Genomic DNA, 16672 nt, shown 5'->3' on the forward strand with positions numbered 1-16672 from the left:
GTCGAAGTACGACCCCCACCTTAAACGTGCACTTATGAGTATTCTGAGCTGGTCTTTTTACCGCCGGAACTCGATCTACACGCTCCAAGCATTCTTAAAACTTCGAATTATTCTCCTGTGCGGCCGATTTTCTTAATAAATGGGATGAAACGACTCCCACCTTTTTTTAAATTTTGAACTGGCCTGAGGGAGTATAAGGAGACAATAAATGCGGGGAGTGCATTTCAGCCAGTTGCGTGGTGGCTTCGCTTTCGCTTTCATTGTCTTTTTAGGTTTCCGTGAATGAACAGTTTCAACCGCAGACAATGTAGCCGCAAATTGGGCCCACGGAAGTAGAAATACGCGTGGACTTTTTGCTTTCGCAGGTCACTCCGCCTATTACTACGTATCACTCCGCCGATGGCCGAGTTGCAAACCGCCACGCGACTGGCTGAAAAGCACTCCATGCGTTGGCTGGCTCCTCCTACTTCTTGTGGTCAGGTAGAAAAAAAAAAGAGGCGAGAGCCTGGACGTTTAATGCGATTTAAAAAAAAAAATCCTGGGCCGCGCAGGACGATAATTCGCAGTTCCTAAGAATGCTTGGGGAGTGTGGATCGAGGTCCCGCGGTAAAAAGAAGCGCTTAGAATCTTCTTCAGTGCACCTTTGAGACCGCTGGTTCACCTGAACGCTGAACAAGCTGTCCCGTGTGTGTTCGGCCGTTCACGGTAGGGTGGACGGGCATGGAGCGTCACGTTAATTGTGTTATGGAGCATGAGCTTGTGGCTTACAGGAGAGAGATGGCCTATACGATGGCGCTTTAGTGAGACAAGTCAAGCATGTTCGGCGTGGAACGCAATCCAGTAAAGAGGCTTCACGTCGATTATCGCAACAGCTCAAAGACGTGGACATGAAATTTGGACACAGACAGGGCGTTCAACAAATTTTATTGAGGCTTTGCCACCATTTATATACTGTGGCAGACAGCTTCCGTTGGAAATGCACAACAATGACAAGAACCCTTAGCGTGGCAATGGTGACATATCAACGACTGTACACATTTTTTCTTATCCATCTTTTAGAAAACTAAGTTCCTTCTCGGACAGTGCTATCGAGGCGATGCTTACGCACTTGTCTTGAAGTTTGTGAATATTGTGAGCTTCGATTATTTCTCTTGTCGTTTTGTCGCGACTTTCTGTTAAACCTCACACTGGCTGAGAATCGGCTAGCATCCTTCTTTCTTCTTTCCCTTTTTTTTCTTTTTTTCCGTGCAGTCTCTGCAATGAATGCCGCGATGAGCGGCCACAAAGGTGCTGAGGTTGCATCTGCCCGTCGGTGATGTGTAGTGCATGCAGCAGACAAAGGGATCTTGTTAACGACTGCGCAAGGCATAAATCAGTTCTGGTGCTTCTCGGCGCAACCCACGTTTCTAAAGTTGCCCTAGTCCATAGTTTAGTTCAGCTTTGAAAGCTTTACGGTGCACAAAAAAGCAACATTCCCATGTTTTCATGAACCCACACACTGTTGAAGTTGTGTGATATTCTATGTAAGTATATAGTGTGCCCGAAAATTTTATTTTTTTCTTCTTTTTGTCTTTCAGTGCCTCCACCGCAGCCAGAACTTGCGCTCGCTCAAAATCCCTTAGTCTCTCTTGCAGTCTCAGAAAACTTTCAAAAGAGAGCTCAATTTCAGGCCGCCATGGAGCCACTGAAATACAAAAAGGGGAAAAAGAAAGGACGCCGTTACACTGTACCTATATAAAATTCCAGACAGCCTCAACAGGGTGGTTCAGTGTGCACAAGTGAATGTCGCCTTTCCTGCACCCGAAAATCTTTGAAAGCTATGGTGCCAGTGTGGCCAACCATCTTGGCATGCATCCACTGCAGAGAGTGCGGAGAAAACAAAAAGGAAATTAAGAAAGACGTATGTGAGATCTTAACAGAAAGCCGAACCAAAACGATAAAAGAAATAATGGAAGCCCACGAAGTTCACAAATTTAAAGACAAATACGTAGGCATCACCTCGATAGCACTGTCCGAGAAGGAACTTGGTATTCTAAAAGATAAGTAAAAATGGCCTGGCTTAGCTTATGGTTAAGCCTAGGATGCGAAGCATAGCCGTACTTCTCGTTCTTCTCCCGTTTCCGTGGCTCTTTGTAACTTGCGCTTTGCGGTCTGGTGAGCCGCCCTCTCCCTGGCCGACATCTCGCTGCTCAAGTGACTCAACGAGTGCGTCGCCTTTTATACAATTCCGTGACGTCAGTATCTCCTAGCGGTAGGAGCGGGAGTTAGGCCGCCGGCGGAGGCTGCGCGTCCGCAAGCGAGCGCACGAGTTCAGCCCGAACTTTCATAGCTGTTGTGACGTCATATCACGTGGTGCGCCGATGTAGGTCAAGTGGTAGCTACGCGGCCGCGCGCGGCGCAGCAAGGAAGAGCTCGGTTGTGCGGCTAGTATGCTTCGCATAAAAATACCCACAGTCGTTGATCTTTCATCGTCGCCATGTGCAGAGTTCTTGTCATTTTTCTGTGTTTTTGCGTAAGATTCTTTGGCAAAATAGAGTACAGGGAACCCGAGCTCAAGTTTGGGGGGAGCGACGCCAGCGCCACAGCGGCGAACCGCGGAGAGTCGGGGAGTCGCCGGAGCAGCCGCCTAAAGGTCAGGCTGGAGAAGGCGGCAGCATAAAAGCGCGCCCCCACAGCTCGTGTCCAGCCATGACCAGCTTTGTGTGCACGTGCGACGAGCGAGTTGCCGGAGGCGCAATCTTGCCGATGACAGAAGCGGTCGCGCCGAAGCGAAACGGAGCTGCCAAGGATTGTTGTGTCGTGATACTGTAATGCTTGTGTCGCGCCTATGGTTCAGCACCACTCACACGGAACACCACATTCGCACCAAAGGTCTTACGAGTGTAAAGCTAATCCCGGCCGCGGCGGCTGAATTTCTTGAAGGCGAAATTCTAGAGGCCCGTGTGCTGTGCGATGTCAGTGCACGTTAAAGAACCCGGGCGGTCGAAATTTGCGGAGCCCTTCACTACAGCGTCTCTCATAGCCTCAGTCGCTTTGGGACGTTAAACCCCCATAAAACCAAACCAAACCTAATATTGTCACGCAGTGGTGACTGCAGTTCGGCGAGCGGGAAGACAGCGAGAATGTCTTCGAAACGGAACTCTTTATTTGGGCTGACTTGCGCCCGCTAAGAACTGAATTACTCGGCGGCGGCGTAGCAACAAGCGTGCTCGGCTGTCGTCGAACAGAGAGAGAGAGAGATAACTTTTATTTTCCAGCTCAAGTCCGAGCCTTCTTAGTTGCCCGTTTGGTGGGCGCTATTTATCGGCGGTGGCAGAGTAGGGCCACGTGTCCCTTGGATGCGTCGGATGTGGGCGGCGAGGAGCGGCCAGAGGGTGGGCTGCAGAGAGGTTGGTGGAGCGGTCCATCGGGCCCACGTGAGGTGAAAGGGGGGAGGCAAGGTATGCGAGGAAGGTATGGTGGGAGAGTTAGTTGCGCGGGGGCATAACCAATATGTATGAATGTTGGAGGGATGCTCTCCGCACACGAGACAGGCGGGTTTGCCCGGTTTATGAAGGATGTAGTGGGAATACAGTTCGCAGGGAAGGGAGTTAGTCTGTGCCTGTCGAATTAGAGTGGCGTCAGCACGGCAAAGGAAATGGGAGGGTGACGGAAGGGTTCGTCGCATGTGCCGCAAATTGCGAAGGTGTTCGCGGCGGTCCTGTCGGTGTGTAGCGCGGTCTGCCTTGGGATTATAATGGGCTGGCCAGGCAGTCGGAGGGCCCGGTGGTATTTTTTCACGGGCCAGAGCATGAGCAAGCTCATTCTCCGGTATACCTTGATGACCAGGAATCCATTCAAGGCGGACATGGAGCGTAGGGTGGGCTGTTAGGTATTGCAGCAAAGTGTCTAGGATATGGGGAGGGAGTTTTTGAGATTCGAATGAGCGTATGGCAGCCTGAGAGTCTGCACGTATGGTGATGGTGGAGGACAGGTGATCGTGAAGCGTAATCGCCTCTGCTATGGCCAGAGTTTCTGCGTCGGTTGAGGAGGGCACTCCTGTGTGGAGATGTGTGGAGGTGCTTCGAGGGCCGACTACTGCAGTAACTACTTGGTGCTCGAGGATATGGGCATCGGTATAGTAAGTGTCGTGGCCCAGTACGGGTAAATGGCTCGCCAGTGTTTCACGCCGCCCGGGATTTATAGTTGGAGACATGTGGCGTGGAATGGGTTTTACAGTAAGACGCGGGAGGCTTTTCCACGGGGGAGCAGATGGTTGAAGCGGGGGTAGTTGGGAAATGGTGTGTCCGAAAAGGCTGAGGAGGTCTCTGCCTTGCTCGGAGGTAGAGAGACGGTGTATCTGGGCTCGGTGGTGTGCTGCTGCGCGTTCTTCGAGGGAGTTGAAAATGGCGGCGTCTGCGATCAGAGCATTTGCGGCGTAGATGGGAACTCCCATGGCTAATCGAGTGAAGCGACGCAGAGAGGCTTCCAGTTTGCTTACTTGAGAGGATGTGAGGCGTTGATAGGGGTAGGCGTACATGACCCTCGAATAAACGAGTGCTTCTATAACTCGACGGAGTTCGTGTTCTCTGAGTCCATGCTTTTGACGAGATATGCGGGACAGCATGTGGCGAATTTGGTTCAGTTGTTGCAGGAGTTGGCTAAGCCACACGTTGCACTTGCCATCTTGTTGAAAAGTGAAGCCAAGGATCTTGATGTGGCTCCGTCGGGGAATAGGGGTTTGCGCGAGAGAGAGTTGAATGAGTTCGCGGTAGGAAGAAGCGGTTTTTTGAGGAGCGTTAGAAACCACGATGTATTCCGACTTTTCGGCGGAACAACTCATACCTATGCGGCGTGCATGCTCCTGAACGACGTCGAGGCCTTGCTGCAAAGTGGATTCTAGTTCCCCGGCGTTTCCTGTGGTAGACCAGAGAGAGATATCATCCGCATATATAGCGTGGCGTAGGCCAGGAATTTCTGCGAGTTTTCGGGGCAGTTCTTTCATTGCCAAGTTGAAAAGCATAGGTGAAAGAATGGATCCCTGTGGTGTACCTGCGGTGAGGGGAAAGGGGGCGGAAGGTGTGCCGTCGGGGCCAATGATTCGGAGGGTCCTGTCTGTAAGAAAGTCTTTGATGTAGTTGAACATGCGGACCCCAGGGCGAGTGTCTGCCAAGTTGGTGAGAATTGCGGAGTGGGCGACATTATCAAAAGCCTTTTTGATATCCACGCCGGTCAAAATTCGAAGCTGTGCGCTGCTTGGGAAGGCGTACAAATCCTCATAGATTTGCCGTCCAATGTCTTGTGTGCATACGTGGGCGCGGAATCCGACCATAGTGGGAGCAAGACAGCGATTGGTATGCAGGTGCCATTCGAGGCGGGTAAGGGCCATCTTCTCCATCAGCTTCCCTAGGCAAGAAGTCATGGATATAGGTCGGAGGTTAGTGATGAGCGCAGAGGATTTTCCTGGTTTCGGAATCATAATTACGTGTGCCTCTTTCCATGCAGCGGGAATTTTCCCGGAGCGCCAAACAGTATTAATAATCTGAATAAGTTCGTCTAGTTTTGAATCGGGGAGATTACGGAGTATACCATAGGTAATTTTATCTGGGCCGGGTGCTGTGTTTCGCTTAAGGGAGCGTAGAGCAGCCTGAAGTTCGGCGAATGTAAAGTCGGAATTCATTCCTTGCTCGTCTGCTTCTTCTTCGGTGTAAGGGTATGACGGGGAGCTGGCAGGAGAAGTAGAGGATGGGTAAAATTGATTTCGGATTTGCTCAACCAGCTCTTCTTGTGAGACGGAGAGGGCCAACTGTAGCTTTTGAAGTGTGTTACGAGGTTTACCCTGTCTCGTCGAACAGAATCCCCGCCGTTCACGTCCGTGCTCTTTTTAAAGCTGACAGCGAAATTTCGAGATAAAGCTTGGAAAGTTAGTAGAACACTCTGGAACAGCGTAGAGTCGGCTCCGCCTGGATGCGATCGATCGAGATAAATCTAGGTGCGTCTTGCATCACGAACAAAGCGATAAAGCGGCGTGCCAGGAGCTTCGAAATATATTCGCGGCATTACTCCCCTTTCAAATAAGCGTCGACCCGATGCTTTAGTACGTAATGCGGCCACAAACAACTAAAACAGATTTGTAAATATAAACAGCAAGGGTGTAAACATAACGTGCTTTAACGCTCATTATAGGGCTTCAGACGGACGACATGGACAACTTCTGGTCGTACGCGGCGTCGCTGGGATGCAGTCATTTGGTCAGGGACGACTTCATAGTCCTGTTCACCTAGCTGACGAAGAACCTTGTACGGCCCGAAATAGGGACGTAAAAGTTTTTCACTCAATCCGCGGCGGCGAATGGGCATCCAAACCCAGACTCGGTGTGTTGGCTTGTATCCCTCGTCGCGTCTTCGTAGGTTGTAGCGTCTGGCGTCAGTCCGCTGCTGGTCTTTGATCCGTAATCTGGCAAGTCTTCGGGCTTCTTCTGCTCGTTGAAGGTAGGCGGCGACGTCGACGTTATCTTTGGTAACATTGGGCAGCATGGCGTCTAGCGTGGCCGTGGCCTCCCTGCCATGGACGAGCCTAAAAGGCGTCATCTGGGTGGTCTCCTGCACTGCGGTGTTGTATGGAAAGACGATGTAAGGCAGGATAGCGTCCCATGTCTTGTGTTCGGCATCGACATACATGGCCAGCATATCGGCGATGGTTTTGTTCAGGCGCTCGGTCAGTCCGTTGGTCTGCGGATGGTATGCGGTTGTCCTCCGGTGGCTGGTTTGGCTGTAGCGCAGGATGGCTTGCGTCAGTTCCGCCGTGAATGCTGTTCCTCTGTCCGCGATAAGCACATCGGGGGCGCCGTCCCTCAGGAGAATGCACTCCACAAAAAATTTGGCGACTTCTGCTGCTGTTCGATTCATTAGGGTTTCTGACTCGGCGTAGCAGGTCAGGTAGTCAGTCGCTATAATGATCCACTTATTTCCGGATGTTGACTTCGGGAAAGGGCCAAGCAAGTCCCTGCCGATCTGCTGAAAGGGCCTTGAGGGGTGTTCAACGGGATTCAGAAATCCCGCTTGTCGTGTTGGAGGGGTCTCTCGTCGCTGCCAGTCTCGGCAGGTTTTCACATAATGTGCGACATCGGCAGACACTCGTGGCCAGTAATATTTCTCTTAAATGCGGCGGTGGGTGCGAGAAAACCCGAGATGTCCAGCTGTCGGCTCGTCGTGTGAAGCCTGAAGAACTTCTCCGCGCAGACTTGCAAGCACAACAAGGAGGTAGGCTGTCTTGTTCGCTGCAAAGTTCTTCTTCACGAGGTCATCACCCTGTAAACAGAACTAAGACAATGCTCTCTTGAACGAGGCTGGGGGTGAAGAAACCTTGCCTTCCAAGTACTCGATGAGGCATTTTAGGTCGGGGTCCGAGCGTTGCTGTTGTGCAAAAGAGCTGGAGCTGATAGGTCCCAGGAAGGCGTCCTGATCGTCGTCCGGCGGCGGTGCATCTATAGGGGCTCGTGACAGGCAGTTGGCGTCAGAGTGCTTGCGTCCGGACTTGTACACGACGGTGGCGTCAAACTCCCGGAGGCGCAGGCTCCATCGAGCGAGGCGGCCGGAGGGGTCCTTCAAACTGGCAAGCCAGCACAGCGTGTGGTGATCGCTGACCACCTTTAATTAAGCACGATTAATTAATTAAGCACAAATTAAACACAAACATGGCTTAAGGACAAATAAATTTGGGGAGTAGTACCCTGGTTTCGCAGAATTTAAAGTTCACCTGCCTCACGACTCAGCGAGCGGGTTATGTCCCAAAGCACGGAGCATGGGCCAGGCTTTGCATTCTATAGCGTGCTTGGCCGTGTAGAAACATATTTTTAAGGCGTAATTTTTACTTTGCTCCATTGAGCGAAAGCCCGTCTCTCTTTCTTTGTGCACGCGTGTGTGTGTGCGTGTGTGTGTGTGCGTGTGTGCGTGCGTGTGTGTGTGCGTGTGTGTGTGTGTGTGCGCGCGCGTGCGTGTGCGTGCGCGTGCGCGTGCGCGTGCGCGTGCGTGTGCGTGTTCGTGTGCGTGTGTGTGTGTGTGTGTGTGTGTGTGTGTGTGTGGCATTCAATGGTATCCATAAAGAATGTCCTAATTCAACCGGGCAGGTTGTGGTTAACTTAGCGTGATCGCGCGATGTTGCTCGGGACAACCTGGACAGCACAAGACCCACCTGTGGCAGCACTTGCCATCCCAGGGCAGAGGTGCACTGCTCAACCGCTGCTCTACTGTGTCAGGAAGGTTAGCGCTTGCGGGGAGCTATGAACGTTAAGTAGAAAAAGGCATGCGCATTAACCCATTAGCTGTCCCGTCATACCTTTAAGGCGGAAAGCGGCCCGCGGTACGTTGGCGACTGTCTTCACGAAGTTAGCGCGCCGATCAAAATGGGTGCAGTGGCGTCGCAGTGGCGGCTACGTAGAGTCATGCAGAGGTAGAATTGCCATCTGCGCGGCATTCCGTTACATCACAAAGTGAGCGAGAGGGCTTACATCTTCTCACACGTGAGCAGTCGTTAAGTGTCTCTGCCGGGTTTTTTTTTTCCTCCTCTACCGACACTGTCTTCCCCGGATGTACAAAGTTTACTTTAGTTACATAAAAGCAAAGCACTCTTACCCACCCTTACGACGAATACGCGAGCAGGCGGCTGCGTTCTTCGGCGCGCTAGTGCATCTGTCCCAGACGCGCATGAAGGTTTAGCGGCAGACGGGGCGAAGCACCGCGTCCGGATCCTCGTGCGCGTACCCCAATTTGTCTATGTCGAACGCGCATGGGCGCTCCGAAGAGCGCGGCCTCGCACCTGAGAGTGAACATGAACATCCTGTACGCCGCATGCGATAACCGACAACTACGATCAACGAGTCCGTCACTTCATATTATATATATCATCATCATCATCATCAGCCTGACTACACCCACTGCAGGGCAAAGGCCTCTCCCATGTCTCTCCAATTAACCCTGTCCTTTGTCAGTTGCCATTATATATATATATATATATATATATATATATATAGGTTGTGAAAGCATGAAAAACTTGGCTGCTTACTGGAGTATATAGCGAAGTGTACGCTTCGTTAAAGCAAACATATTTATTTGACCCGGCATTTCGATCGGAAGACCCATCTTCTACAAGAGTGATTTTACTTTGCTGATCCTTCCCCTTTTAGAGGGGTGGGCACAGAACAGGTGAGCGAGAAACATAAAGTAGACAGAAGAAAAATGCACATAAAAAAGAAAGAAATTAGGGGGCGTAGGACCCACACGAAAAAAATGTAGAGTACGCAGAACAGGTACTCAGTAGGAAAATGCAATGTCCTGATGCGGCCTCACATTAGAGAAGCCAACAGCCACAGAAACCAAGGAACGCAGAGGATTTTCTTTAGATTTATTTCCTGGTGATGATTAATGAAGAATATTACTAAATACGTTATCGCTTAAAAATAATTGATCAGAAAAGCGGAAGAAAAAACAACCCCATGCCGCCGGTGGGAACCGAACCCACGACCTCCTACCGGCGGCCTGTGGTTGTTTTTTCTTCTGCTTTTCTAATTAATCATCTTTAAGCGATAACGTATTCAGTAATATTCTTAATTGATCAGCATCACAAAATAAATCTTAAAAAAATCCCTGTGTTCCTTGCTTTCTGTGGCTCTTGGCTTCTCTAATATGTATAACGAGCCACTCATTCTCCTTCCCTTGTCTGCTTAATTGCTTAGCGAGGGCCTCGGTTCTGGCAGCATTGATGCCATAGGAAGCATAAGAGGTTCTCACAGATCTTCCATCCTCGCCGTTCGATGACATTCCACGTCACACCAGCGGTAACTCAGGACGTACTACGTCCGCCGCTTACGAACGTGGGTGGCGCTGATGAACACTCTCAAGCTTCGGTCACTTGTAAACATAAATACACCCGAAAGCAGATCTGGCCGCCGTCGCCGTAGCTCAGTTGGTAGAGCACCGGACGCGTAACTCGGAGGTTGTGGGTTCGGTTCCCACCGTCGGCATGTAGTTGTTTTTCTTCTGCTTTTCTGATCATTCATCTTTAAGCGGTAACGTATTCAGTAATATTATTCAGTGATCCGCACCACAAAATAAATCTAAAAAAAATCCCCTGTGTTCCTTGGCTTCTTTGATATGTATAACGAGCCCCTCATTCACGCTCCCTTGTCTGCTATATATATATATATATATATATATATATATATATATATATATATATATACATACACCCCGGATGTCCCAGCTAAATGTAACCAAACTTTTTAAAAAGGCGAAGTGTCCTAGTCCAGTTAAACAAACTCAGGATTGTTCATAGTCGCGTGGTCTAGTCTTTAGTATTTTTCGCTCTTCAAAGTTAATTAATCAGTTAAGTTTAATTAGCTAACTTTTGAATTATTGACTTCAGGAAGAAAGTGTCAATACAAAAGTTTTAGATGAGCTCTAAAAACCGCTAGTAGTGCTATTTCCGTCAGGTTACGATTTACGTAGCTTCATTTATTGGCCTTAAAAGAAAGTTGTCGCGTGACCAGCTGCTCGCTCACTTCTCTGCCCCAACGTGCACCCAAAGTCTCATCGAGGAGAAGACTTCAGAAAAAACGGATTTTATTCTTTAAAGCTCGTCTTGGGACGTCGAAGTGGCACAGTTGTCATGTGGAAGCTTTTTCTTATTGTGTGGGTTATGGTTAAATTGCGGTAAAAAAACTACTTTACGTAAATATTACTTTGCTGCAAATGTCTCAGTAAGCTGTTTCTCAAAGCGATCTACAACTTTTCTATTGACACTGTGTTCCTCAAATCAATAATTTAAAAGTTAGTTAATTAAGCTTAACTAATTAGTCAACCTTGAAGAACGAAAAAATACTGCAGACTAGGTCACGCGACTCTAATCAACTCTCATTTTGTTTCAGACGGCTAGGACACCACGTGTTTTCTAAAAGCTTGGTTATATTTAGCTGGGACACCTGGTATATATATATATATATACAGGGTGTCCCAGCCAAATGTCACCAAGCTTGTAAAAAAGAGGATGTTCCCTAGCCCCGTAAAACCAACTGAGGGTTGTTGACAGTCGAGTTTCCTAGTCTGGGATAGTTTTTAATTCTACAAAAGTAATTATTTAGCAGATACTAATTAGCTAACTTTGTAATTATTGCCTTCAGGAAGAAAGTGTCAATGCAGGAGTTGTAGATCCCATAGAAATAAAAAATTCGCTGTGGCTTAGCTTGGTTAAGCCCGGTAATTGCGAAAGCAATATCCGTACCTACGCCATGGTACAGCTGGTAGTGTAGCTGGTGGTGGTGCTTGTGGTTAGACTTGTGGTTATGCATCGGTTATACAATCCAATCCAATCCAATCCCATCCCATCCAATCCAATTCATTCTAATCCAATCCAATTCAATCCACTCCACTCCATTCCAATCCAATCCAATGTAATCTACTCTACTCTAATCCAGTCCAATCTAATCCAATCTAATCCAATCTAATGCAATCAAGGTCAAATGAAGGTCAGTGGTGGTCACCGCCGCGGAATGGCAAAGGCGTGAAAGTGCAAGTAGTATTGCTTTGGTGGTCACCGCCGCGGCACGGTAAAGGCGTGAAAGTGCAAGTAGTATTGCTTTCGCAATAAAATAACCGGTTGCCGTGTTTGCAACCAAGTACCACTGACAGAGCTTCTTTCATTTGCCTTAAAAGAAAGCCCGCGAAATACAAAAAGAACCACGTGATAGGGAAGCAGTTTCAGCGCTTCCAAACGACCGGTGAAGCAACGACATCCGCTTATGTTTGCAACGCTGTTCCGAACAGGGTTCGGCATTTTGAGGTGGTGACTAGATATGCGCCAGGAACTGCTTATGCGTCGTGGAAAGTAAGTGTGCGCTGCTTTTCAAGCAAGTGAAGCGCAACTCGCATGGAGCGCTTTTTCACGCGAAGCCTCGCCTCGAGTGATAGGCATGTGCTCGTGCCGCCGAACTTGCACCGTCACGCGCTGAAGAAGCGGTCGTCCTAGCGCCCATGGAAGAGTTGCGTATATATATATATATATATATATATATATATATATATATAGGGTGTCTCAGCTAACTTGGACCAAGGTTTATAAAAAAACTAAGCATTCTTCAGACCTGAAATCGCGTGGATGTTGTTAGCGTTTATCTAAAGTTGCAGTTCCATTTTTTTGCTCCTCCTATTTGAATAATTAGTCGAGGTAAATAATTCAAGCGTCAATAGGAAAGTTGTGGAGCTCCACAAATATTGTCCAACCCAGGCACTTCCAACAACATTGACTTAGCGTGCCCGTTTTTATTCGGGAAAAACGAAAGCCCGCGGAGTTTAAAAAATACCACGTGACAGCGCGCTCCGTGCGTCCGGATGCGCCGCGATTACAGCGTTCTCATCGCTGTCATCCGCGCTTTGTAAAAAAACATCACCTCGTGCTGCCCAAGACAGGGCTTCTCGTTGTGCTTGGTTCCAAGATAAGCGCCAGTGGGTTCGGCCGGCAGTTGAGAGAAAGCACGGCTCCTGTTTTTCAGCGTAATTCGCACGACGTTATCAGGCTTGTTACATGCCTATATGCTTGTTGGGATCTTGCTTCCAAATTCAAACTCATGAGATTGTCATCGTTCCTCTGCATGCATTCTGCTAACGTGATAGCGCAATTATCGCCTCAGAAACGGGAGCAGCTCTTTCCAACTTCCGCCCGAACCCACTGGGCCGTATCTTGGAACCAAGCACAACGCGAAACCCATGGGCAGCACGAAAGGCGCGAAGCGGGTGATGTTTTTTACAAAGGACGGATGAGAGCGCGGTAATCGCGGCGCCTCCGGGCGCACGGAGAGCGCTGTCACGCGGTATTTTTTGAACTCCGCGGGCTTTTGTTTTTCCCGAATAAAAGCGGCCACGCTATGTCAATCACGCCATCCATGGCTCTCGTGTCGCTGCGACACCGGCGCCCTCCCTTGTTATTTAAGATTACCGACTCCGCTAAGGAGGGCACATCGCGGGGAAGCCAACCAAAGGGAGACGAGGAGAAGGTCCCCACACGGTATAAAAGTGAATATGAAGAAATCATGTCAGTAGAATCTGAAAGGGCACCAAAGTTCGCAAAAGGCGGCGTAACATTGGAAGCAGCAAGGGAATAAATAAACGATGATTATGAACCATGCAACGCGATTGCTCTAAATACTACTTGTTGCTTCTTGAATTAAGCGGTCATTGATTGCATTGTCTTCACTAACTCAAGGCGAGAAATAGCGAAAGGGCCGGGGAGGTTCTCTTAGGGATTTAACTGCCCTATGAAGAGGTAATTTAAACATTTCAATCGCGGGCGACGTGAGAACTGACAAAAGGTGTCTTTAGTAATCGTTATGCTATAAAGCACCAACGTGCAGTAACGCAAGCATATAAATGCAGCTCAAAACTGTGGCTATGCCTAAGCTGAAAAACGAGATGCGAAACGAACAAGACGGGGGAAGCAGACTGAGGAGCCAGCCCCGCGGAGCAGCTGCTGCGCCGGTCACGTGACACCGCGACGTCACGAACACACTCCTGCTCCGAGCCGGTTCAAGGTCGTCCCGCCGCAGACGATTTACCTTGGGAGACATGGCGTAGTAGAGCTTACGCTCTAGTACAAACAAAAATGGATTCGAGAACATCCAGGCTTCAGAAAGCTTTAGGGAAATGGGCGCCTTTCTAGCACTGAACTGCATTTTAGAGCGTAAACCCCCACTGTTATTTCCACAGTGGTAGTAATGTTCGCTGTTTCACTTTTGGGTTACGGTTGTCAAATAGGCGAGAAAGTTTGGTGCATTGAATCCGATAACTGATGGAAGAGAACCTACGTAACTGCAGTGGCAACGTTCGTTGCTGCAGTTGCACAGGCGGGAACCGTTGTTGAGGAGGCGACTCCCCTCCTCTTTTTCAGACAATTACCTGCTCTGTGCACAGAACCTCTGCGCCAAGGCGACGTGCGGTCCCTTCAACGACAGCGTGTGCGCCATGAAGTCGCCTTCTTTCGACGACAAGTGCACGTGCTGCGACTGGTGCCTCGTCCGAATTGTTGGTGAGCACATGCTGCCCTACCGGAAATGGACACAGAGGGCGAATCGTAGTTGCTAGAGCACCGTACCGTGTTGTAAGGGCACGCAGACTACTTTCACTGCAACCGAAGATTTTTTTTTAGCTAGAATAGGTCAGAGGACGAAATACAGGTAGCACCACCACCAGACAGTGTTTTTGTGGATCTCAGAGGCTAGGCTAGGCCACCATTAACTTTCTAACGGGGGTCACGGAGTCGCTTTTAGACGACGTCTTTAGGTTGAGTCGAGTGGAAGGAAAAAAGTTTCACATTTAAATTTAATCTTCTCCGTAATAAATACATATTTTAATCGCAGACAAACATCAGTGTTGCCAGAAAGCGCCACAGAATGGATTTTCCCTTAGAACAAAAATGAGATCACTTTGGCCTCAGTGTTCCTTCAATATGCGAGAATCTCTCCTGGAAGCTTCGGTTCGCCGCGCCGTGGCCTCCTGAGCCTTGGCCGTGGAAGGGGCAGAGGCTGGCTTACGCTACGAACGTATTTCGCTTTCTGCACGTTGGATAAGTAACTCCACCGAAAGGCACATTGTTTCTTTCCGCTGTGAAAGAACACTAAGCTGAGCCGAGAGGTGCATTCCACTGTGATCGCGTAGACAGTAACCCTTGGAACTTCTCGCAGCCTGCAAACGCAGGGAGGACTTGGAAGGCGGAGAAGAGAAGAGCGTCGAGCGGTATTTCCAGTGCCAGCGCCCCTGCTACCCTCTGCGGCCTCGCAAGTCCGTGTAGTGCAGTAGGTGGCTTCTGTACACTTCAATTCAGAATGAAACTGTCTCGGCGCATCATTATCTGCAGCGATGTAAATCATAGTAAATGGCTGATTTGTTATATTAGTAGATGTATACCCGCAAACGCTCTTCACTGTGGGGACAGCTCCTTTGTTACACATATATTTCTCCTCTTTGAAGTATGTTAAGACCTTAGCAAACGAGCTTTTTTGCATTTAGACTGCGTCCAAATCTGGCAGAAGTGGTTGGTATCGAAGATGTGACCTCACATTCTGTTGCAGAACAGCAAATATCCTCTGAGCAACGACGTTTGATGAGATCTCGCCTTGCCGAAATACAGGAAACTATAGCAACAACCACAAAAAACTGCCCATGGCGATCAATGTAGGAAGCACATTGTGCAGGGTGCAGAAGAGGAGGACATCTTTTCTGCTATGCATGTGGAAACTGTAGTCAATCCCCCAACAAACACAAAACCTCCTCAAAATCTCCCAAAAATAACCCATCGGGACATTTGTAATCTCCCCAGGTGGTGCTCATTTTTCCCGAACACATCCAAAAAACGTCCCCACAACTGGCGATGTCCAAAAGGTTGTGCGTCCCATGGAAAGCCCCAAAAGGTTAATGCTCGATTTCTCGGCTCTGGTTCAATAAAATTATTCCTCCTTTTTCGTGCAGCCTGCAAGCATCCAAGCGCACATATTTGCCAAATTTCAGGCGCATACTTACTTTACAGGTGATGTAATTCACCTGTCCACTTGTGTGAATGCGTGCTGGCTCGGCCGTTCCGCACTGTGATATGTCCTAGCATTTTACACACAAAGGAAATATGAATTCAAAAAGTCACCCCATCTTGCCCATATAAGAACAAATAGCAGCACCACACAGAAGTCATTTCAGTTTACTAGCCGTACTCTTAGCACGACTTGTCAAGGTCGTCCGCAGAACTTTTTCCAGGGGGGGGGGGGCACCTGAAGTCCGGGGATGGGGGCGGCGGTAGGTTAGCACCAAAAAGAAACTAGTGCATAAATAATATCCGTGTTTCCAGGGGGGGGGGGGGGGGGGGGGGGGACGACCGCCCTCCCCTTGCCCCCCCTTCCGGGCGCCCATGCGACTTGTAGCCTATTCTCCATACCGGCGACAGCACTATACACCACCACAATCAAAAAGCAAATCAAAGAAAAACAATACAGACGAATTGAAAGTCCGTGCTGAACAAAACTTCCGGTCAACGGCGCAAAGTTGAATGAATACAAACAGCAGACGCAAACGTAGGCACTTTTTAATACACAATTTGTACATAACACTACGGCGCCATGCATATAATGATTGCCACTTTTTCCTCTAGCTCTGAGAAATCTGCAAAATGAAGAAAGTAAAACAGAGCATGGGCTGGAAGTTGATGCACCTTAAACATGTATTCTAAGGGCTACAAAAGCAGATATGCACACGCAAAAGCAAACGTACGTAAAGAGCAACTTAGATGACAAAACAAAAGGCGAGATGAGCGTACGCTGCAGACACGCAGTTTCAGGTCATGAATTTTCTTCAAGTTGAAACCCCCCTCTCTCGGAACAAGCTTCAGCGACATGTTATCAAAACAGAAAAAAAATAGTTCTACCCGGCGAAAATAAAAAAAAGTGCGAAAAGGCCCTGCAGTATGTTTAAATAAATAAATAAATAAAATAAACCAACATACCTTGACAACTTTGCCTACGGAAACCCAGGGATGAAATGGGAGGCTGCAACAGCTGAAACCATGAATTAAACGCAGCCTTCTGTCCTGCGCCTTCTCACAGCACAGCGAACGCTCAAACATACGCGTTACACCCTCGTAACGATCCTGGGAGTTTTATTTT

At 48.9% G+C, this 16672-nt stretch overlaps 1 protein-coding gene across 1 annotated transcript in view; it reads left to right on the plus strand.

The window, feature by feature from the left end:
- The window catches only part of LOC149357194 (uncharacterized), a 99797-nt gene extending 84983 nt beyond the window's left edge, over positions 1-14814 (plus strand). Inside the window, exons 3-4 of the mRNA XM_089576531.1 lie at positions 13915-14052; positions 14708-14814. Of these exons, the coding sequence (XP_089432657.1) occupies positions 13915-14052; positions 14708-14814 (245 nt within the window). The remainder of the gene's footprint in view (positions 1-13914; positions 14053-14707) is intronic.
- Positions 14815-16672: the final 1858 nt, after the last annotated feature.

This window comes from Amblyomma mixtum, chromosome 3, assembly GCF_055824585.1.
Source record: "Amblyomma mixtum isolate Tamu chromosome 3, ASM5582458v1, whole genome shotgun sequence".
NCBI classification, from domain to species: Eukaryota; Metazoa; Arthropoda; class Arachnida; order Ixodida; family Ixodidae; genus Amblyomma; species Amblyomma mixtum.